Raw genomic sequence first — 15,637 nt, forward strand, 5'->3', positions numbered from 1 at the left:
CTGTACTGTAGTATGTTGCAAAAATTTTACCAATTTTACCATTTTAATCACCACATTTTAATCAAGGCCTTACTACTAGTGTTTCTGGCCTGAATTCAACCTGGGAAAACTCATTTTTGGATCAGTAAGATGTGTTATATTCTGAGTCAAGTACATCCAACTTTTGTACAAATGCTCATTTAGGTGTTAAGTTACTGCATAATTTCACTTCTTGTACACTATACAAATTTAATAATGGGGTGCTATAGCTTTTGTGTACATACAGCGGACATTTAAAGAGATAAGGACCTGAATACTGACACATTTAAAGTGAACATTTTATTTAAGTTAAAACACCTTCAGTCACATGTTATACAGGAGGAATTCAGTACTGTTACAAACCTAATACGGAAGTTAAAAGAACTTAATGAGGAGTGTTCAACCCAAGGTTTATCAGGGAGAATAGTCAAGTCTATTCTCTTACAGAACAAAACTAAGCCAAAAGCATTACCGCAGACAGCAGCAGTACAAACCAGTAAGGAGGAAATCAGATTGACAACCACATGTTAAATACTCATCAGTTCCGAACACTGCAGCAGGGTTATCAAGGGAGAGACTGGGAAGGCATCCTTTTGGTCATTCCCCATCATTACGCATGCAGGTGCTCTGAATCTCATTAGCAACTGCAAAGGACAGAAATCATTTGACAATTTGGTTTATAAAAACACTGAATAAACTAAATTGAAAAGGCCAATAGTTAGACATTCCTTTGGTTGTTGGTTTTACATGGTACAAGGTATACTGAAGACACCAAAGTTGGCATTTTTGGCCTAAACTGATCCTCTGTATGCCTGAGAATCTCAAATAAAAATTCAGTATGCCTGAACTGAAAGCTCCCAATACCACCACCCAGGGTGACAAGACACTTTATGATTAGGTTACCCCTAAATAGCAAACATTACTATAACTTGAATGATGTCTGGCTACAATACACAGAAAAATAATGATGTTGTAAATAAGAAGTTCCCTTTTCAAAGTTAACAGTGAAAGCCAAGACAAACCTTATTGGTCTCTATTTACCGTCTCTTGCCTCCTTCAAGACAGACAGGACTTCTTCAGGGTCAGGGAACTTCAGTTTACGAGGAGGACCCTTCTTAATGCCAGTCCACAGACACGTTTCTGAGAACAGAGTGTGTGCAAAGTTGAGAGATACTGAGAGGAGACATTATCTATGCCACACTCATTGAAATAATTCTCACTCATTGAAGTGCTGCACACTTCATCACAACACTGGCTCATATTGAGTCCTCCACTCCACATTACCCTTGCCAGCATCCACCAGGGTGATCTCAAAACTGTTTCGACGAGGTTTCTGGGGGTTCAGTTCCACACACAGATCTGGATGTGCAGCCTGAATTGCCGACTTCACCGCGTCAGCATTCCGACCGTACACTCGTCAGCTTTTACTAGAAGAGAATCTCAATCTCACCCAATATTCTGTGCATCACATAAAGAGCAATCCAAAGTTTGCAGTGATGTTCACATCCAGATTCCCAGCTTACCAGTGTTCAATAACAATTTTTTGGCCTTCTTCTTTAACCTCCACATCTTCAGGCTTTTCTTTCTTGTTGTCCAAAGAAGGTGCATCTTCTTTTAGATCATGATCCTCTGCCTTTCGCTTAGAACCACGACCTGAACATCAACATGGTAAACACAGCGATAACCACATACATTAGGTCTGAAGGAAACTCATTGTTGCCTGTGAAATCCCTGATTGAGGCGGTGGTAGTGTTGTGGTAAAGGAGCTGCACTAGCGTGCAGTAACCTGAAAAGTTGTGGGTTCAATTACCAGCTTCCACTGTTGTGCCCTTTGAGCAAGGCACTTAACCCCAAATTGCTCCAGGGACATAGTAAAGCCTTGTAATATAGTTGACATATGTAAGTCACTTTGGATAACGGTGTCAGCTAAATAAATGATATATATACAGTTTACATGTATTGTAGCACCGCCCCCTCCTCCCCTTTCTTGGGACTTCTTATTCTCATCTTATTTTCACCATTATCTCGACACTTTGTGTATATTTGATACCTCGAGAAAATAATGCAATAATAAGAGGACAGTTAGTAAGCTCTACTGGTGTTGGGAGCTGTTGGGAGCTTATGTTGTGGTGGAATGTGTTGACCATTTTGGCACGGGAGACTATGCTATTATTTTGACGAAATTACTAGTGGTACAACTAATTGGGCTGTTGTGGGCAAATTAAGAGTTCTTAGACAAAGTTCATATCCAGATAATAACATATAGCCTATAACACGAGATCATGGGGAAATGGGGTCGAAATCTAAACGTAGGCTATTTTACATGATAGCAGTTTAGGGTTTCCATGACCTGGGCCTACTTTACAAGATTAGCACCACAGATATAGATAGTTATGTCACCGCATTGTGGCGTTCAAAAACATCATGCGTGCACATAATTGAAATGGGCAAAGAATCAGATACTCTGAACATAGAGAGTGAGATATTTAAGGGCACTTACCTGTTTTAGAATTAGGTCTAGCCGCCATTAGGCCTACCGCAAGGCAACAGATTATTTTCGTGTAGCCTAGCTCAATTGGCAACGCACAGCCAAAAGAAAAGAAACCACCGCTAGTATGTCCGAAGTTGACGGCGTGAGTGACTGACGCTGTTAAAGGGTTTTTTCGCGCGCTTAACATAAAAATACATAGAATGTCTATGGTCCTCGTGATTGCTTGCATAATTTCACATTGGACGCAAACGCCATCTACCAATCTGGAGTATAATTGTTTTCCAATAAACCCAACTGTCTCACCTCAACCAAAGCCCTGCAGGTTCTGAATCCTCCTCAGGAGCCCTGCTGTTAAATTAGATTTTTCTCAGATTTTCCTAAATAGTTGATGCAAATGATGGTCAGTATAATTTTCATCATAATTTTCATCATTAAGTCATCAACCCTTAAAGTATAATTCGAATTTTATTGAACAAACCTCCCAATGATAACAGTATTTTTCAAAATACTGTTCATTGGATCATTTGCTTGATGATACTCCAAAGGCTCTCAATAGGGTTGAGGTCAGGGGAAGATCGGGGCCACACCATGAGTTTCTGTCCTTTTATGCCCATAGCAGTCAATGACTCAGAGGTATTCTTTGCAGCATGAGATGGTGCATTGTCATGCATAAAGATGATTTTGCTACAGAAGGCACAGTTCTTCTTTTTGTACCACGGAAGAAAGTGGTCAGTCAGAAACTCTACGTACTCTGCCTAGGTCATTTTCACACCGTCAGAGACCCTAAAGTGGCCTAACAGCTCTCGCCCCATGATTCCGGCCCAAAACATGACCCCGCCACCTCCTTGCTGACGTCTCAGCCTTGTTGGGACATGGTGGCCATTCACCAACCATCCATTACTCAATCCATCTGGACCATCTAGGGTTTCACGGCACTCATCCGTAAACAAAACTGTTTGAAAATTAGTCTTCATGCCCACTGCATTCGTTTCTGCTTGTGAGCAATGTTTAGGGGTGGCTGAATAGTAGGTTTATGCACACTTGCAAACTTCTTGAGCATCCTACACTTTGAGGTTCGCGGGACTCCAGAGGCGCCAGCGGCTTCAAATACCTGTTTGCTGCTTTATAATAGCATTCTAGCAGCTGCTCTCTTAATCCTATGAATTTGTCTGGCAGAACCCTTCCTTATTATGCCTTTGTCTGCACGAACCCGCCTGTGCTCTGAATCAGCGACAAATTTCTTCACAGTACGATGATCACGCATAACTTTTTGGAAAATATCCAATGTTTTCATACCTTGTCCAAGGTAGTGCACAAGATCACGCTTTTCAGCAGAGATATCCTTTTTCTTTCTCATATTGCTTGAAACCTGTGGCATGCTGCTTAATAATGTGGAGATACTTCTTATGTAGTTTTCCTTTGATTGGGCTGGCAAACTAATTATCACAGGAGTTTGAGATTGATTTCAATGATCCAAAGAGCCCTGAGACACAATACTATCCATGAGTTTAATTGAAAAACAAAAAAATATTTATGACACTTAAATCCAATTTGCATAATAATTTGAAACAATTAGAGGGATGCTGGGCGACTGGACAGGCTGGTAAGGAAAGCTGGCTCTGTTGTGGGAGCTGAACTGGAGTGCTCCACTTCAATATCAGACAGAAGGACCTGAACAAACTGATCAACTGAAAGCTGCTTCACCATGTTTAGTTCTAACAGCAGGTTTTACGATCAGATTTTTCTCCTAAGACCTAAGAGGTCTAGAAGGTGTGTACTGCTGAAGCATGTCTGATAGGTATTTAGGTCTTAAGAATTGGAGTAATGTGGTCAGTTCTTTTAGTTTTGGTGAAAACTATAGCTGCTGCATTTTGTATCACCTGAAGCTGTTTGATAGTGTTTTTAAGGCGGCCTGTAACAAGCCCATTGCAGTTATCAACCCTGCTGGAGATAAATGCACAAGTTTTTCTATATTACGTTTTGACATCAGTCTAAATTCCAAATGGAAATCTTTATTTAGTCATTAATTTCAAGAATGAATTGCAATCATTGCAAATGTATTTTCCTTATAATAAATTGTATGATTTAATGAAAGGGGGTGGGATTAAACAAGTGTAAACTTCTTCGCAATCCTTTTCAAATATGTTGCTTGGTGCTTTCTGTTTGTCCTTATAACTTTCTTGAATTATAATGTAGCAATGTCATCCATGATATTTGCCATTTTTTAATTAAAATGATCCAATACATCTTCTACAGAGTCTGACAGCTGACGTCTGTGAAAGTGCTTGCTCAAAGAGAGCACTTGTCTGATCATTTATGATTCTCCTTTTTACCATCATAGATCTGTTCTGAGTGTGTGGGGACATAGACACTTCAAAGAACACACAGAAATGATCGGATATAATACGGACCTATAATATGGCCAGGTCTTTAACAGTTGTAGAGACATTCATCACGTTTTCATGCAGCCAATAAACGGTTTCAAATCAGTTTATTGGGAATAAACCAAATATGCATGTGTCTTGTAAACTCCTTATTCTGATTGAAATAAACCGAAAAAGGCCATATTCGGTTTACTAATAAACCGTTTGCACACCCTAGCATAGCCTGTTTTAAATGGAATATTGGGTCATGAAAACACCTTAAACAGAATATGCTCCCAGAAGGAAGAGTGTTGTAGGCCTGCGCATGCTCAATTCGCACAGAATTAGGATAAAATGAACCAATTGTCTGACGCACTTTCCTTATCATGGCGAAACAATGGGCACACTTTTGGAAAGACGAGGAGACAATTTTCAGTCAAAGATTTAGCCTACGTCATGATGTTGGGAGTCTATTTGTAGGCTGCGTCGCTGACTTATTCGGAATAATGTTGATTGCTATGTAAACAGGAATGTGCTCAAAACGTGACATTCTACTTGCTTGTAAACAGGTTAAACGGAATATTGACATAAACGGAATTTGGGCAATAAACTGATTCAAAACCATTTATTACCGGCATGAAAACGTAGTGATAAGAGACCCTTTGTGATAACAAGATCGAGGGTATGGCCAAGAGACTGTGTTGGCCCCTGTACATGCTGTCTTAGGAAGAAAGTATTGAGTAGTGCAATTATTTCATTGACATAATTGTTTTCAGGATTATCCACATGCAAGTTTAGATCCCCTGATATAATAAGACAGTCAAACTCTATGTAAATAATTGACAGCAGTTCACCTACAGTAGCTCTTCAAGAAAGACTTTAGCTGAATGTTTTGGAGGCCTGTAAATAGTCAGTAATAAAATCTGAAGAGAACACACAAGTATTCAGATGATGTAAAGTCACCAAATGATGAATGATTGCACTGAAAAGGCATTTTGAAAATGGTTTATTCTCTTCTCTTACTGAACAAAACTAAGCCAAAAACATTACCGCAGACAGCGGCAGTACAAACCAGTGAGCAGAAAATCAGATTGACGACCACATGTTAAATACTCATCAGTTCCAAACACTGCAGCAGGGTTATCAAGGGAGAGACTGGGAAGGCATCCTTTTGGTCATTCCCCATCATTACGCATGCAGGTGCTCAGAATCTGATTAGTAACTGCAAAGGACAGAAATCATTCAACAATTTGGTTTATAAAAACACTGAATAAACTACATTGAAAAAGGCCAGTAGTTAGATATTCCTTTGGCTTAACATGGCACAATATATACTAAACAGACAAAGACGGCATTTTTGGCCAACTGATTCTCTGTGTGCTTGAGAATCTCAAATAAATTCAGTATGCCTGAACTGAAAGCTCCCAATACCACCACTCAGGGTGAAAGTTAACAGTGAAAGCCTAGACGGGCGGTGGTAGTGTAGTGGTTAAGGAGCTGGGCTAGCGTGCAGTAGCCTGAAAGTTGTTGGTTCAATTCCCGGTTTCCACCGTTGTGCCCTTGAGTAAGGCACTTAACCCCAAGTTGCTCGGTGGACAATGTGATCCCTTGTAATGTAGCCGACATATGAAAGTTACTTTGGTCAAAAAGTGTCTGCTAAATGTTATGTAATGTAGACAAACCTCATTGTTCTCTATTTACTGTGTCGTGCCTCCTTCAAGACAGACACGACTTCTTCAGGGTCAGGGAACCTCAGTTTAGCAGGAGGACCCTTCTTAATGCCAGTCCACAGACACGTCTCTGAGAACAGAGTGTGTGCAAAGTTGAGAGATACTGAGAGAGCTGATGTTTCATCACAACTGATTGACTCATTTTGAGTCCTCCACTGTACACTTACCCTTGCCAGCATCCACCAGGGTGACCTCAAAACTGTGGTGACGAGGTTTCTGGGGGTTCAGTTCCACACACAGATCTGGATGTGCTGCCTGAATTGCTGACTTCACTGCGTCAGCATGCCGATGGTACACTCGTCAGCTTTTACTAGAAGAGAGTCTCAATCTCACCCAATATTCTGTGCATCACATAAAGAGCAATCCAAAACAACATGGACATGATAAACATACAGTGACGTTTGGAGAGAGCAATAAGCAAATGGAACACATGTAAACGTCCTCGGCGGCAGTGATGTTCCCATCCAGATTCCCAGCTTACCAGTGTTCAATAACAATTTTTTGGCCTTCTTCTTTAACCTCCACATCTTCAGGCTTTTCTTTCTTGTTGTCCAAAGAAGGTGCATCTTCTTTTAGATCATGATCCTCTGCCTTTCGCTTAGAACCACGACCTGAACATCATCATGGTAAACACAGTGGTAACCACATACATCAGGTCTGAAGGAAACTCATTGTTGCCTGTGAAATCCCTGATTGGGGCGGTGGTAGTGTTGTGGGGAAGGACACTACGAAACGTAATGTACTCAATTTTACCTTAAATTACCCCTGAAAACACACCAAACCACGTAATTTAAAATAACTGGTCCTTAATTTGTTAAACAGGCCCTTTATTTTTAACTGAAATGCCATTTTAAGGTGTGACCCATTAATCTACATTTAAGGTGTCAAGTCAGAGGTTCCCTTTATTTGTTGCGATTAAGGGGGTAATTAAGGACAATTTAAGTTTATCTTAAGTTTATTTTAAGGTGTTAATTCAGGGATTTCTTGATTAAGGGGGGAAATTAAGGGGAAATTGAAAAAGTAAAGGGTATAGGCTTTTCATCTTTAATTTATGCACATTTCTACTTCTCCTTGTAACGACATATGTAAGTCACTTTGGATAAAAGTCTCTGCTAAATATATATATAGGCCTATGTATATGAGGGGTATGTAATTGTATGTGGAATCAAAATAAATAATTTCAAAGTTGGTTCACTCGTAGTGGGCTCAATGAGTTTGACCTCATGTTTGTCAATTATGCTACTGGAGCGATTTAATGAAGTTTTTAATCAAGATTAAATTAAATTCTTTAACACTGGTTTATTTTGAAAGCCCGAAGATACCATTAGTTTACATCCAGTAACAGTCTGTTTACATTAGTAGCACCGCCCCCTCCTCCCCTTTCTTGAGACTTCTTACTTACTTCTTACTCCTCTTATTTTCACCATTATCTCGACACTTTGTTCTCCCTCCCTAATGATATATTTGATACCTCGAGAAAATAATGCATTAATAAGAAGACAGCTAGTAAGCTCTACTGGTGGTGGGGCTATTGGGAGCTTTTGTTGTTGTGGAATGTGTTGACCATTTTAGCACGGGAGACTCCGCTATTATTTTGACGAAATTAGTGGTACAACTAATTGGGCTGTTGTGGGCAAATGTTCTTAGACAAAGTTCATATCCAGATAATAACATATAGCCTTTAACACGAGATCATGAGGAAATTGGGTTTAAATGATGGCAGTTTAGGGGTTCCAGCATGACCTGGGCCTACTTTACAAGATTAGCACCACAGGTATAGTTCTGTATTGTGGCGTTCAAAAACCATCATGCGTGCACAACTCTGAATTGAAATGGGCAAAGAATGAGATACTTTGAACAGAGTGAGATATATTTAAGGGAGCTTACCTGTTTTAGAATTAGGTCTAGCCGCCATGGCTGCTCAGCAACAGATTATTTTTGTGTAGCTTGGCTCAGGCAACGCACAGCCACATGAAAAGAAACAAACGCTAAGCGTATAGAGTTGACGGTGTGCGTGAGTGATGCTGTTTAAAGGTATTTCTTTGCGCGCCTAACATAAAAATACATAGAATGTCTATGGTACTCATGATTGCTTGCATAATTTTACATTGGACGCAAACGCCATCTACCAATCTGGAGTATAACCGTTTTCCAATAAACCCAACTGTCTCACCTCAACCAAAGCCCTGCAGGTTCTGATTCCTCCACAGGAGCCCTGCTGTTAAGGTGAAAGCATGGACTTCTCAGGGGTATTCCACGGTAGGAGTGGTCTAGAAACAAATTTGTGTAAATTAACTCTGAGTATTGGTTTACCACTTACTCTGAATTAGTTAATTTGCAACGGTTTGTCACTAAACCATGTACTTGGAATACCCCTAAATCCCCAGGGTGCAAAGTTCAAAGTGTTAGAATCTTTGGTTAACATCAAAACCTTGGGCCCAAACCTTGTTGACACTTGCAGCTTTGCAAACGAAAGGTGCACCATGAGCAATATGTTTGAGGCAGAGGGGTGGACATAATACTACATACAAAAAGATTCACCATGAAAACATAAACTAAAACTGCACTAAAAACATTTTAAGAGACCGTGTTCGCCTAGTTACCATCGGTGAGACTTGTCAAGAAATGTGGTGGATCTTGTCAATCACTGTGTGCACATGCAAAAGCAGGGAATATCTCTGTAAGATTCTAACTTGTTAACACAGCAGGAGTGAATATTTCAGTCACACATACAAAGCCCTAGAGACCAATTAATTCCTAGAAATATATATATTTATTTATACATTTATTAAAATAATGTCAAACTGAAAAACTTGATCATTTCCATCAATACTACAACTTTCACACACATACTCTGTCCCCACACTAATAACAACACCGTCTCCATCACACCATACAAAACATTTAATAGAGACACCATCTTGAAATAATCACTGTCTATCCACACATCATACTGAGCAACCAACAAAGTGAGTGGTCAGAACCTTTAAAACATTGCCTATTTAATTTGACCTGTTTTTTTTATTGTTTTTTTAGATGAATCTGTTTGTGCCTTGTCAACCCTCCTTTTGCAGCAAAGGTCTTGTCACAATGAGAGCAGGAATAAGGCTTCAGCCCCGAGTGACAAGTGACATGCTTGACCAGATGACCACGGCGGCTGAAGGCCATTCCACACTGCAGGCAAACATGTGGCTTTTCTCCAGTGTGGTAGGCTAGATGATACTTCAGATTGGAGTTGTATCTAAACCTTTTGCCACACTGATTACACTGGTACGGCCTCTCTTTTGTATGTGACTGCAGATGGATTTTCAGGTGACATTCATACACAAACCCCTTGCCACAATGAGAACATATGTACTTTTTGTTTGGAGAGTGATATTCCCAATGTTTTTTCAGATATGGTAAGGTGGGAAAAGTCTTTGCACAGTGTTTACATTCAAAGACTTTTCCCTTAGAGTGAGGTTCATTTTTCACTTCGAAGCTTTGGTCACTAGGATCACATACTTTCACTTTGGCCGTGTATATCCGTCCACTGCTTTTCTTGGTAAACTCTTTTCTGCTCTTGGTCAAAGTACCTGGACTAATTATGAAGTGTCCTGATCTGTAAACCCTATTTTCAAAATTGTGAACTTTTTTACCTTTTCCAATGTTTCTACTCTTGCCTTGAGGACTATCAGCACAGGTTTTCTTGCTAGTGTTGGCTTCACTGGCACAGACCTTTATGTTATGATCCTTTTTAGCTTTTCTTTTGGCTCTAGCTGATACAGTGTTTCCAGTGCTTCTAGTAGCGTAGCCTCTCCGACTTTGCACAACATTCGTCTCATTGGTTTTGGTGCTGATGCTGTTAGTTCTATTAGCTTTATTGCTTCTGGTGATAACTCTGTTTGGCTCCTCCTCCTTAGCAGATGGAGAGTTCAGATTCACCTTATCAAATTCATCACCCATCATTACAGTTATTTGAGCTTCTGTTTGAGTGCTGCTATTTGTGGTCATTTTGACCCCTGTCTCCACAGAATGTGTGCCGTTTATGCTTGGATCAGCACTTGGTCCTTCACCATCTTCTCCATCTTCTTCATCTTCTTCATCTTCTTCATCTCTTCCCATCCCCTCAGGTTTAAAGTCCAGCTCATCTTTGATGCAAAACTTACCAGTCAGAGGATCCAGAAGGACCCATCCTCTGTCTGGTAGACCTTCCATTTTAGTTAGAGCTACCTTGGCCTTAGCTAGGTATTCTTCACTGATTTCAGTTTGGGGGTCGAAGGTCGCAAGAGAGGAGTAACTTGTGTTGCATTTTATTCCCTCCCTTAACTTACTGTCTGCACCCACAGTGCAGTGTTGAGCAGTGGACTCATTTAGTGAAGTGGGAAGCTTCATCTCCAGTAAATTCGTCACACTTGTGGCATCACAGCAATCCGCTGCACACAAACAATAAAAGCTTATCACAAAGGTATTTATGTCTATTGGCTGGATACTCCTTATTGATAGTCTAAACAAAGCTCTAATACGTATACTACATTTACTCTAATACAAGATGGATCTTCAATGTTTTTACTGCCAATGAAACTGTGAAACATCTACAATTCTACTTCAATATACGTTTGTCTTAATCTCTCATAACAGTCATAGCTGTCTGTTCAGCGTGTACTCTGAACAAAGAAAACATTGTACAGTCCTAGCATTGTAAAAGGCAAACACACATAATGGGGTCAGACCAAGCCATAAGTGATTTCAGCCAATTGACTGTTGAGGTCAAATATCAATATCCTTTTACCAGAATCGCAGACTCTGCCTTTAACTCTTCAAAATACTGTATCTCCCCTAATTAACAACCCACTCACTCACCATTACATGGATAGTCATGATCCTCAAGGAGATACACCTGGTGTCCAGCTCCCCCTCGGGACTGTAGAGGATTCAAGGAAAGAAGAATGCATGTGATATTACATATACGATATGTCAACAGTTATTACATAGTTACTGTGTCATAGTAGCAATATTAACCCACCTCAGAGACGTCACAAGAATCAGTTCCTTCAACTTGTACAGGATCCTCCAGTTTGAGAACCATGTTGTCAACACTGGTGGTCATCTTCTCATTCATTATGACACCACAATCCTCCATTTCACTTTTCACTCTCACCCTTTTACGTTTTCTTCTTACTTTTTGTCCCTCTTTCTCTGTTTGGTTTTCTTTTCCAGCATTCCCACCATTGTCTGTGAATTCGACCTCCCCTTCAACCCTCACGTCACTTTGGACAGTCTCACTTCCTGTGTCTCGTACTGCTCCAGCTCCTCCAGTCTCAGCATCCCTCTCTGCATTTCCCACTTCATTTACTTGGATGATTTCTAGATCGTCCTCCATGTTTCCCTCGTTCCCTGCAAACTCTTCTATAAGCTCAGGCTCATTTGTGCTTAGTTGTGTTTCTGTCTCTCTGCTATGTTGCTCGTCCTCTGTTACAGTTTCCCTGTGAAATGTCTCTTCATCAGCTTCCTCTGTCTCCTCATCTCCTTCTCCCAGATGTCCAACCATCTTTAGTTTCTCCTGTAATCCATGGATCTCCTGCTCATTCTGTTTTAATTTCTCCAAAAATTCTTTTTGCACTAGCCGTAAAATCTGCATGACAGTGGTATCGAGGAGTGTCGCCATGATATCTTGAAGTTCACAGCGGAATGACATCGTAACATCTGGCATCGTTCCTGTTGCTATCGCACAATCTGTCAAATGGCCAGGTCCCTGTCCAGTAAATATAAACAAGTTAGTAAAGATCAACACACCTTATAAATACACACAAATCAGGATAAGTAGTCCAACAGCATCTATCAATTATACAGGTATGTTGCATACCTTATCTAATATTGATTCCATTACCCTACTTTCTATTAACTCACAAATGCAAACAAATTTGAAAATGTTATTGAAATCCTCTATACACCAGTGCTGCACACAAATACAAAGACCCATCATAGGGCTGTACAATTAACTGAATTAACTGTGATTATGACTTTCAACAATTATGAAAACAACATAATTAAAATATTATTATTTTGCTACATTCAGTTTCATAACAATGTTGCCCTTACCTCTTGAGTTGTCCATACATTATATTTCTGCATAGTAGGCCTGTTTTTCTGTTGGATTATATTTAAAATTCAATTTAAAAATCTAAAGTTTTGAAAGTGGATGAGCTCAAAAATCACAGATTAATCGTGTTTAATAATCGTTATCTCAATATTGAACAAAATAATCATGATAATGACTTTTGCCACAATCGAGCAGCCCTAACCAAAGATGATCTTTCAGTGCAACATAAACTTTGACTTTATACCATAGGCTACAAAAAAACTGATAAAACTTTCCTTATGGTATTTTCATCTTTTCTACAACACGAAGTGATTTAATTCTGATACCTTTCACATACAAATCCAAAGTGATTTTTCTTTTCTTGTTTATTTGCCACTATTCAACCGTGACATGTGGACCCTTGACATGTGGACTCAAATCTGCTATAGGGTCCCAATATTCTGATGCTTAAATACACATGGCATATTGAAAACAGATATAGAACCTCCGCGCTAATCCGAAATATTGTCCATGCCATACAGCAAAAACAGACTATTCAAGAGTGTGAACATCTATGTAGACCCAAATGTAGGCTACAAACAAGAAAATTATGGAACATCTATCAAGAACCCTCTCTAGACCATGTTTAATATGTAAAAGCTCCTATTAAAATGAGATTCCGATGACAATAAAGATTGTAGTGTGGCGCTCTAAAAACGTTGGTTAACTTGTTACAAAGAAGTGCGTCAAACACAAAATGTTAGGTGAGTTTGCGTGTGTAAACCATTTCCGGGGAAAATGACACATGTCAGATGTTCATAACGCTATGAAAATAGGCCTACTCGTGCTAATATAACGTCAGAACAAAGGTTGACATGATTCTTTGTTTCTATTTACTAATTAAGTGTTTAAGTCTACTGATTGGTCGAATAACAGAAATGGTGTAGGTGCGGGTATGTCAGGCTACATTAACAGTGACAGGCTTACCGTGTGGCTAGTTTCCTGTTGTAATGATTCTGCCATTAGTTGTGTTGCAACGGTCGACGTAGGCTAGTCGTTATAAAAGTGAGTCAAATAAAATAAAAAAGATTATGGTGTGCAACCAAACACAAACATTGCATTCTAGCAGTTAACAAAGTGGTCTATGGTAGCGTTAAAACGGTAAGTTTGCGCTTTACCGCCGCCAACTGGACAGGAATAGCCTACGACGCTCAAGCGTCTCTGAAATAAATGAATATATGGTAGTGATTAAATTGTACCTGACTTAGTGAAAGGCAGGACTGCATCTTTTTGTAGCAACAGTTAATTCTTCCCTCAACATGTGCAATTCACACACAAAAAGCTAGCGATGTTCCTTTAAACCAATCATCATATTAATTTGTGGACTACAAACGTGCACAACACAGGAATGATATCTGTAGTTTTAAACCTTTTTGTGTTACTTGGTTAAATATAGGCCTATTTCTTGTCTCCAGCTCTTTCTGGAGGAAGTCATACCAATGTGGACAGCGGTTATATTAGTGGAAATTATTTATCTTGCTGTGTCATCATGAGTAGCCAACAAGGTCTAGAGTTCATCACAACCGTGATCAAACATAAATCAGTTCATCAGAGTGAAGTCTTTTTCATTTTCAAAGCAAGTGCCTTCATCTACTACATTTTACAAAAAGAAATCATTTTGACTCATCATACTTTATTATCATATTCAAGTCTACAGTAAGTGCTGTGTTGTCATTGTGATATCACGGATAATCTATTGCATAACATTTTTGCTTTTAGTCTCATTAAGATGCAGCTTTTTATCTCAGCCAAAGGTGGAGTTGTTCCAAGCAACATTTTCTGCAGCCATATCAGTAAAGTTGATGTAGATCCTGTAAAATAAATGATAAAAGTGCATCAAACGTTTTGCATAGTCTACCTTTGCCATAACTGATGCAACTGTGCAAAATACCATCATTACGAAGATTTTTTGACCCATGAAACCTAAAATCTAGGTATTCCTTGAGATGCTTCAATTTCAGAAAGAAACCATAAAAGCATCACTAGCTTCAGAAAAGTGACAACACAACAGTTGTCCTCCCTCACCTCCAAGATATGAATTGGCAAAGTGGAGGTCCTAATCCCACTTGACTAATGTGTGTGAAAAATTGTGTAATTTAGCCAATCATCTGCGCAGTGGACAGGGAAACTATTTGCTATCTTATAGTTTGCTTTAGATTATGTTCAAAACAGGTTTGGTTACATTTACATCACATTAGTTTCTAAGTAAGATTTATCATTTTCATGAACAAGGGTTTTGAAACCCTCCATCTGCCTGTAGCCTACCTGTCAGGCGAGATGCCCAGGTGTTTATTGAGCAGGCCGCACAATAATTTGGAATATTGCTTGTTTTGTGCTCCTCCGATTTTCCCGATGCTGACTAAGGAGCAGAGCGCACAAGGATCTGGCTTTCCACCGAACATCATCATCTGATCCCCGTTAATGTGTACAGCGATATACTGTGAATGAGCACAAACAACCATGAAAAGTCGGTTATAAAGACCGCATGAAAGTTAGCGTATTAGCCTTCATCATGATGAACCAATCATCTCTGTGACCCATCCCAGTTTCTGTAACGCCAACGTGACTGGAGGGATTGGGTTTATGGAGACAGGCCTTCAGCATCTCTACAGATTCTTGTGCGTAATGCATAATCTCAAATCTCACCTGTGCAGGTTTCCCCATCAATTTGGCCAATTCGTCTGTAGCCTCAACCATAAGAGCGGCAGGAATCGCACTTTTAGCCACATTGGTGTTCACCACGAACATCGGCATGATTGCACTGTTGAAACGACTCACAAACTACCGGAATGTGTTACAAGGCACGGATACACCGCGAGTGACGGTGGTGATCACGGGAACAAACCAAAGGACCAATAGACGTCCTTCTTCGGCTTTTCATACAGGGACTAGACTAGGCTGATATAAACCGACT

General features: G+C 39.8%; 3 protein-coding genes and 1 pseudogene across 6 annotated transcripts; all 4 read right to left on the reverse strand.

Moving 5' to 3' along the window:
- Nucleotides 1-303: 303 nt before the first annotated feature.
- Nucleotides 304-2,702, reverse strand: LOC121694313 (selenoprotein H-like). 2 transcript variants are annotated; one of them, XM_042074428.1, is made up of 5 exons: nucleotides 2,519-2,702; nucleotides 1,542-1,671; nucleotides 1,303-1,445; nucleotides 1,060-1,158; nucleotides 304-662 (listed from the first exon to the last, which is right to left on the reverse strand). In XM_042074428.1, the coding sequence occupies exons 1-5, from the start codon at nucleotides 2,694-2,696 to the stop codon at nucleotides 616-618; spliced, it is 597 nt and encodes a 198-aa protein (XP_041930362.1). In that variant the 5' UTR covers nucleotides 2,697-2,702; the 3' UTR covers nucleotides 304-615. The 2 variants fall into 2 exon arrangements, with proteins under 2 accessions (XP_041930362.1, XP_041930363.1); XM_042074429.1 differs by having other exon boundaries at nucleotides 1,041-1,158; nucleotides 2,519-2,695.
- A 3,159-nt stretch (nucleotides 2,703-5,861) lies between these two features.
- Nucleotides 5,862-8,790, reverse strand: LOC121694315 (annotated as a pseudogene).
- Nucleotides 8,791-9,491: 701 nt separating this feature from the next.
- Nucleotides 9,492-14,248, reverse strand: LOC121694296 (zinc finger protein 37-like). 3 transcript variants are annotated; one of them, XM_042074401.1, is made up of 5 exons: nucleotides 13,651-14,248; nucleotides 12,684-12,731; nucleotides 11,608-12,336; nucleotides 11,445-11,505; nucleotides 9,492-11,017 (listed from the first exon to the last, which is right to left on the reverse strand). In XM_042074401.1, the coding sequence occupies exons 1-5, from the start codon at nucleotides 13,684-13,686 to the stop codon at nucleotides 9,624-9,626; spliced, it is 2,268 nt and encodes a 755-aa protein (XP_041930335.1). In that variant the 5' UTR covers nucleotides 13,687-14,248; the 3' UTR covers nucleotides 9,492-9,623. The 3 variants fall into 3 exon arrangements, with proteins under 3 accessions (XP_041930335.1, XP_041930338.1, XP_041930337.1); XM_042074404.1 differs by lacking the exon at nucleotides 13,651-14,248 and adding an exon at nucleotides 13,011-13,626; XM_042074403.1 differs by lacking the exon at nucleotides 12,684-12,731.
- Nucleotides 14,249-14,336: 88 nt separating this feature from the next.
- Nucleotides 14,337-15,581, reverse strand: mif (macrophage migration inhibitory factor). Its single transcript, XM_042074432.1, has 3 exons — nucleotides 15,370-15,581; nucleotides 14,989-15,161; nucleotides 14,337-14,534 (listed from the first exon to the last, which is right to left on the reverse strand). Exons 1-3 carry the CDS (start codon nucleotides 15,475-15,477, stop codon nucleotides 14,468-14,470), a joined length of 348 nt encoding a protein of 115 aa, XP_041930366.1. The 5' UTR covers nucleotides 15,478-15,581; the 3' UTR covers nucleotides 14,337-14,467.
- Between the last annotated feature and the right edge of the window lie 56 nt (nucleotides 15,582-15,637).

This window comes from Alosa sapidissima, chromosome 20 (genome assembly GCF_018492685.1).
Source record: "Alosa sapidissima isolate fAloSap1 chromosome 20, fAloSap1.pri, whole genome shotgun sequence".
Taxonomy (NCBI): domain Eukaryota; kingdom Metazoa; phylum Chordata; class Actinopteri; order Clupeiformes; family Clupeidae; genus Alosa; species Alosa sapidissima.

What these genes read in the sequence shown, in the direction of transcription:
- mif (XM_042074432.1), bottom strand. Translation starts at nt 15,477, where the DNA reads ATGCCGATGTTCGTGGTGAACACCAATGTGGCTAAAAGTGCGATTCCT. An exon ending in TGATGGGGAAACCTGCACAG is followed by an intron (nt 15,162 to 15,369) that starts GTGAGATTTGAG and finishes GCTCATTCACAG; the next exon opens with TATATCGCTGTACACATTAA. An exon ending in CTGGGCATCTCGCCTGACAG is followed by an intron (nt 14,535 to 14,988) that starts GTAGGCTACAGG and finishes TTTATTTTACAG; the next exon opens with GATCTACATCAACTTTACTG.
- LOC121694296 (XM_042074401.1), bottom strand. Translation starts at nt 13,686, where the DNA reads ATGGCAGAATCATTACAACAGGAAACTAGCCACACG. An exon ending in AACAGGAAACTAGCCACACG is followed by an intron (nt 12,732 to 13,650) that starts GTAAGCCTGTCA and finishes ATAATCCAACAG; the next exon opens with AAAAACAGGCCTACTATGCA. An exon ending in ATTCTTGTGACGTCTCTGAG is followed by an intron (nt 11,506 to 11,607) that starts GTGGGTTAATAT and finishes AATCCTCTACAG; the next exon opens with TCCCGAGGGGGAGCTGGACA.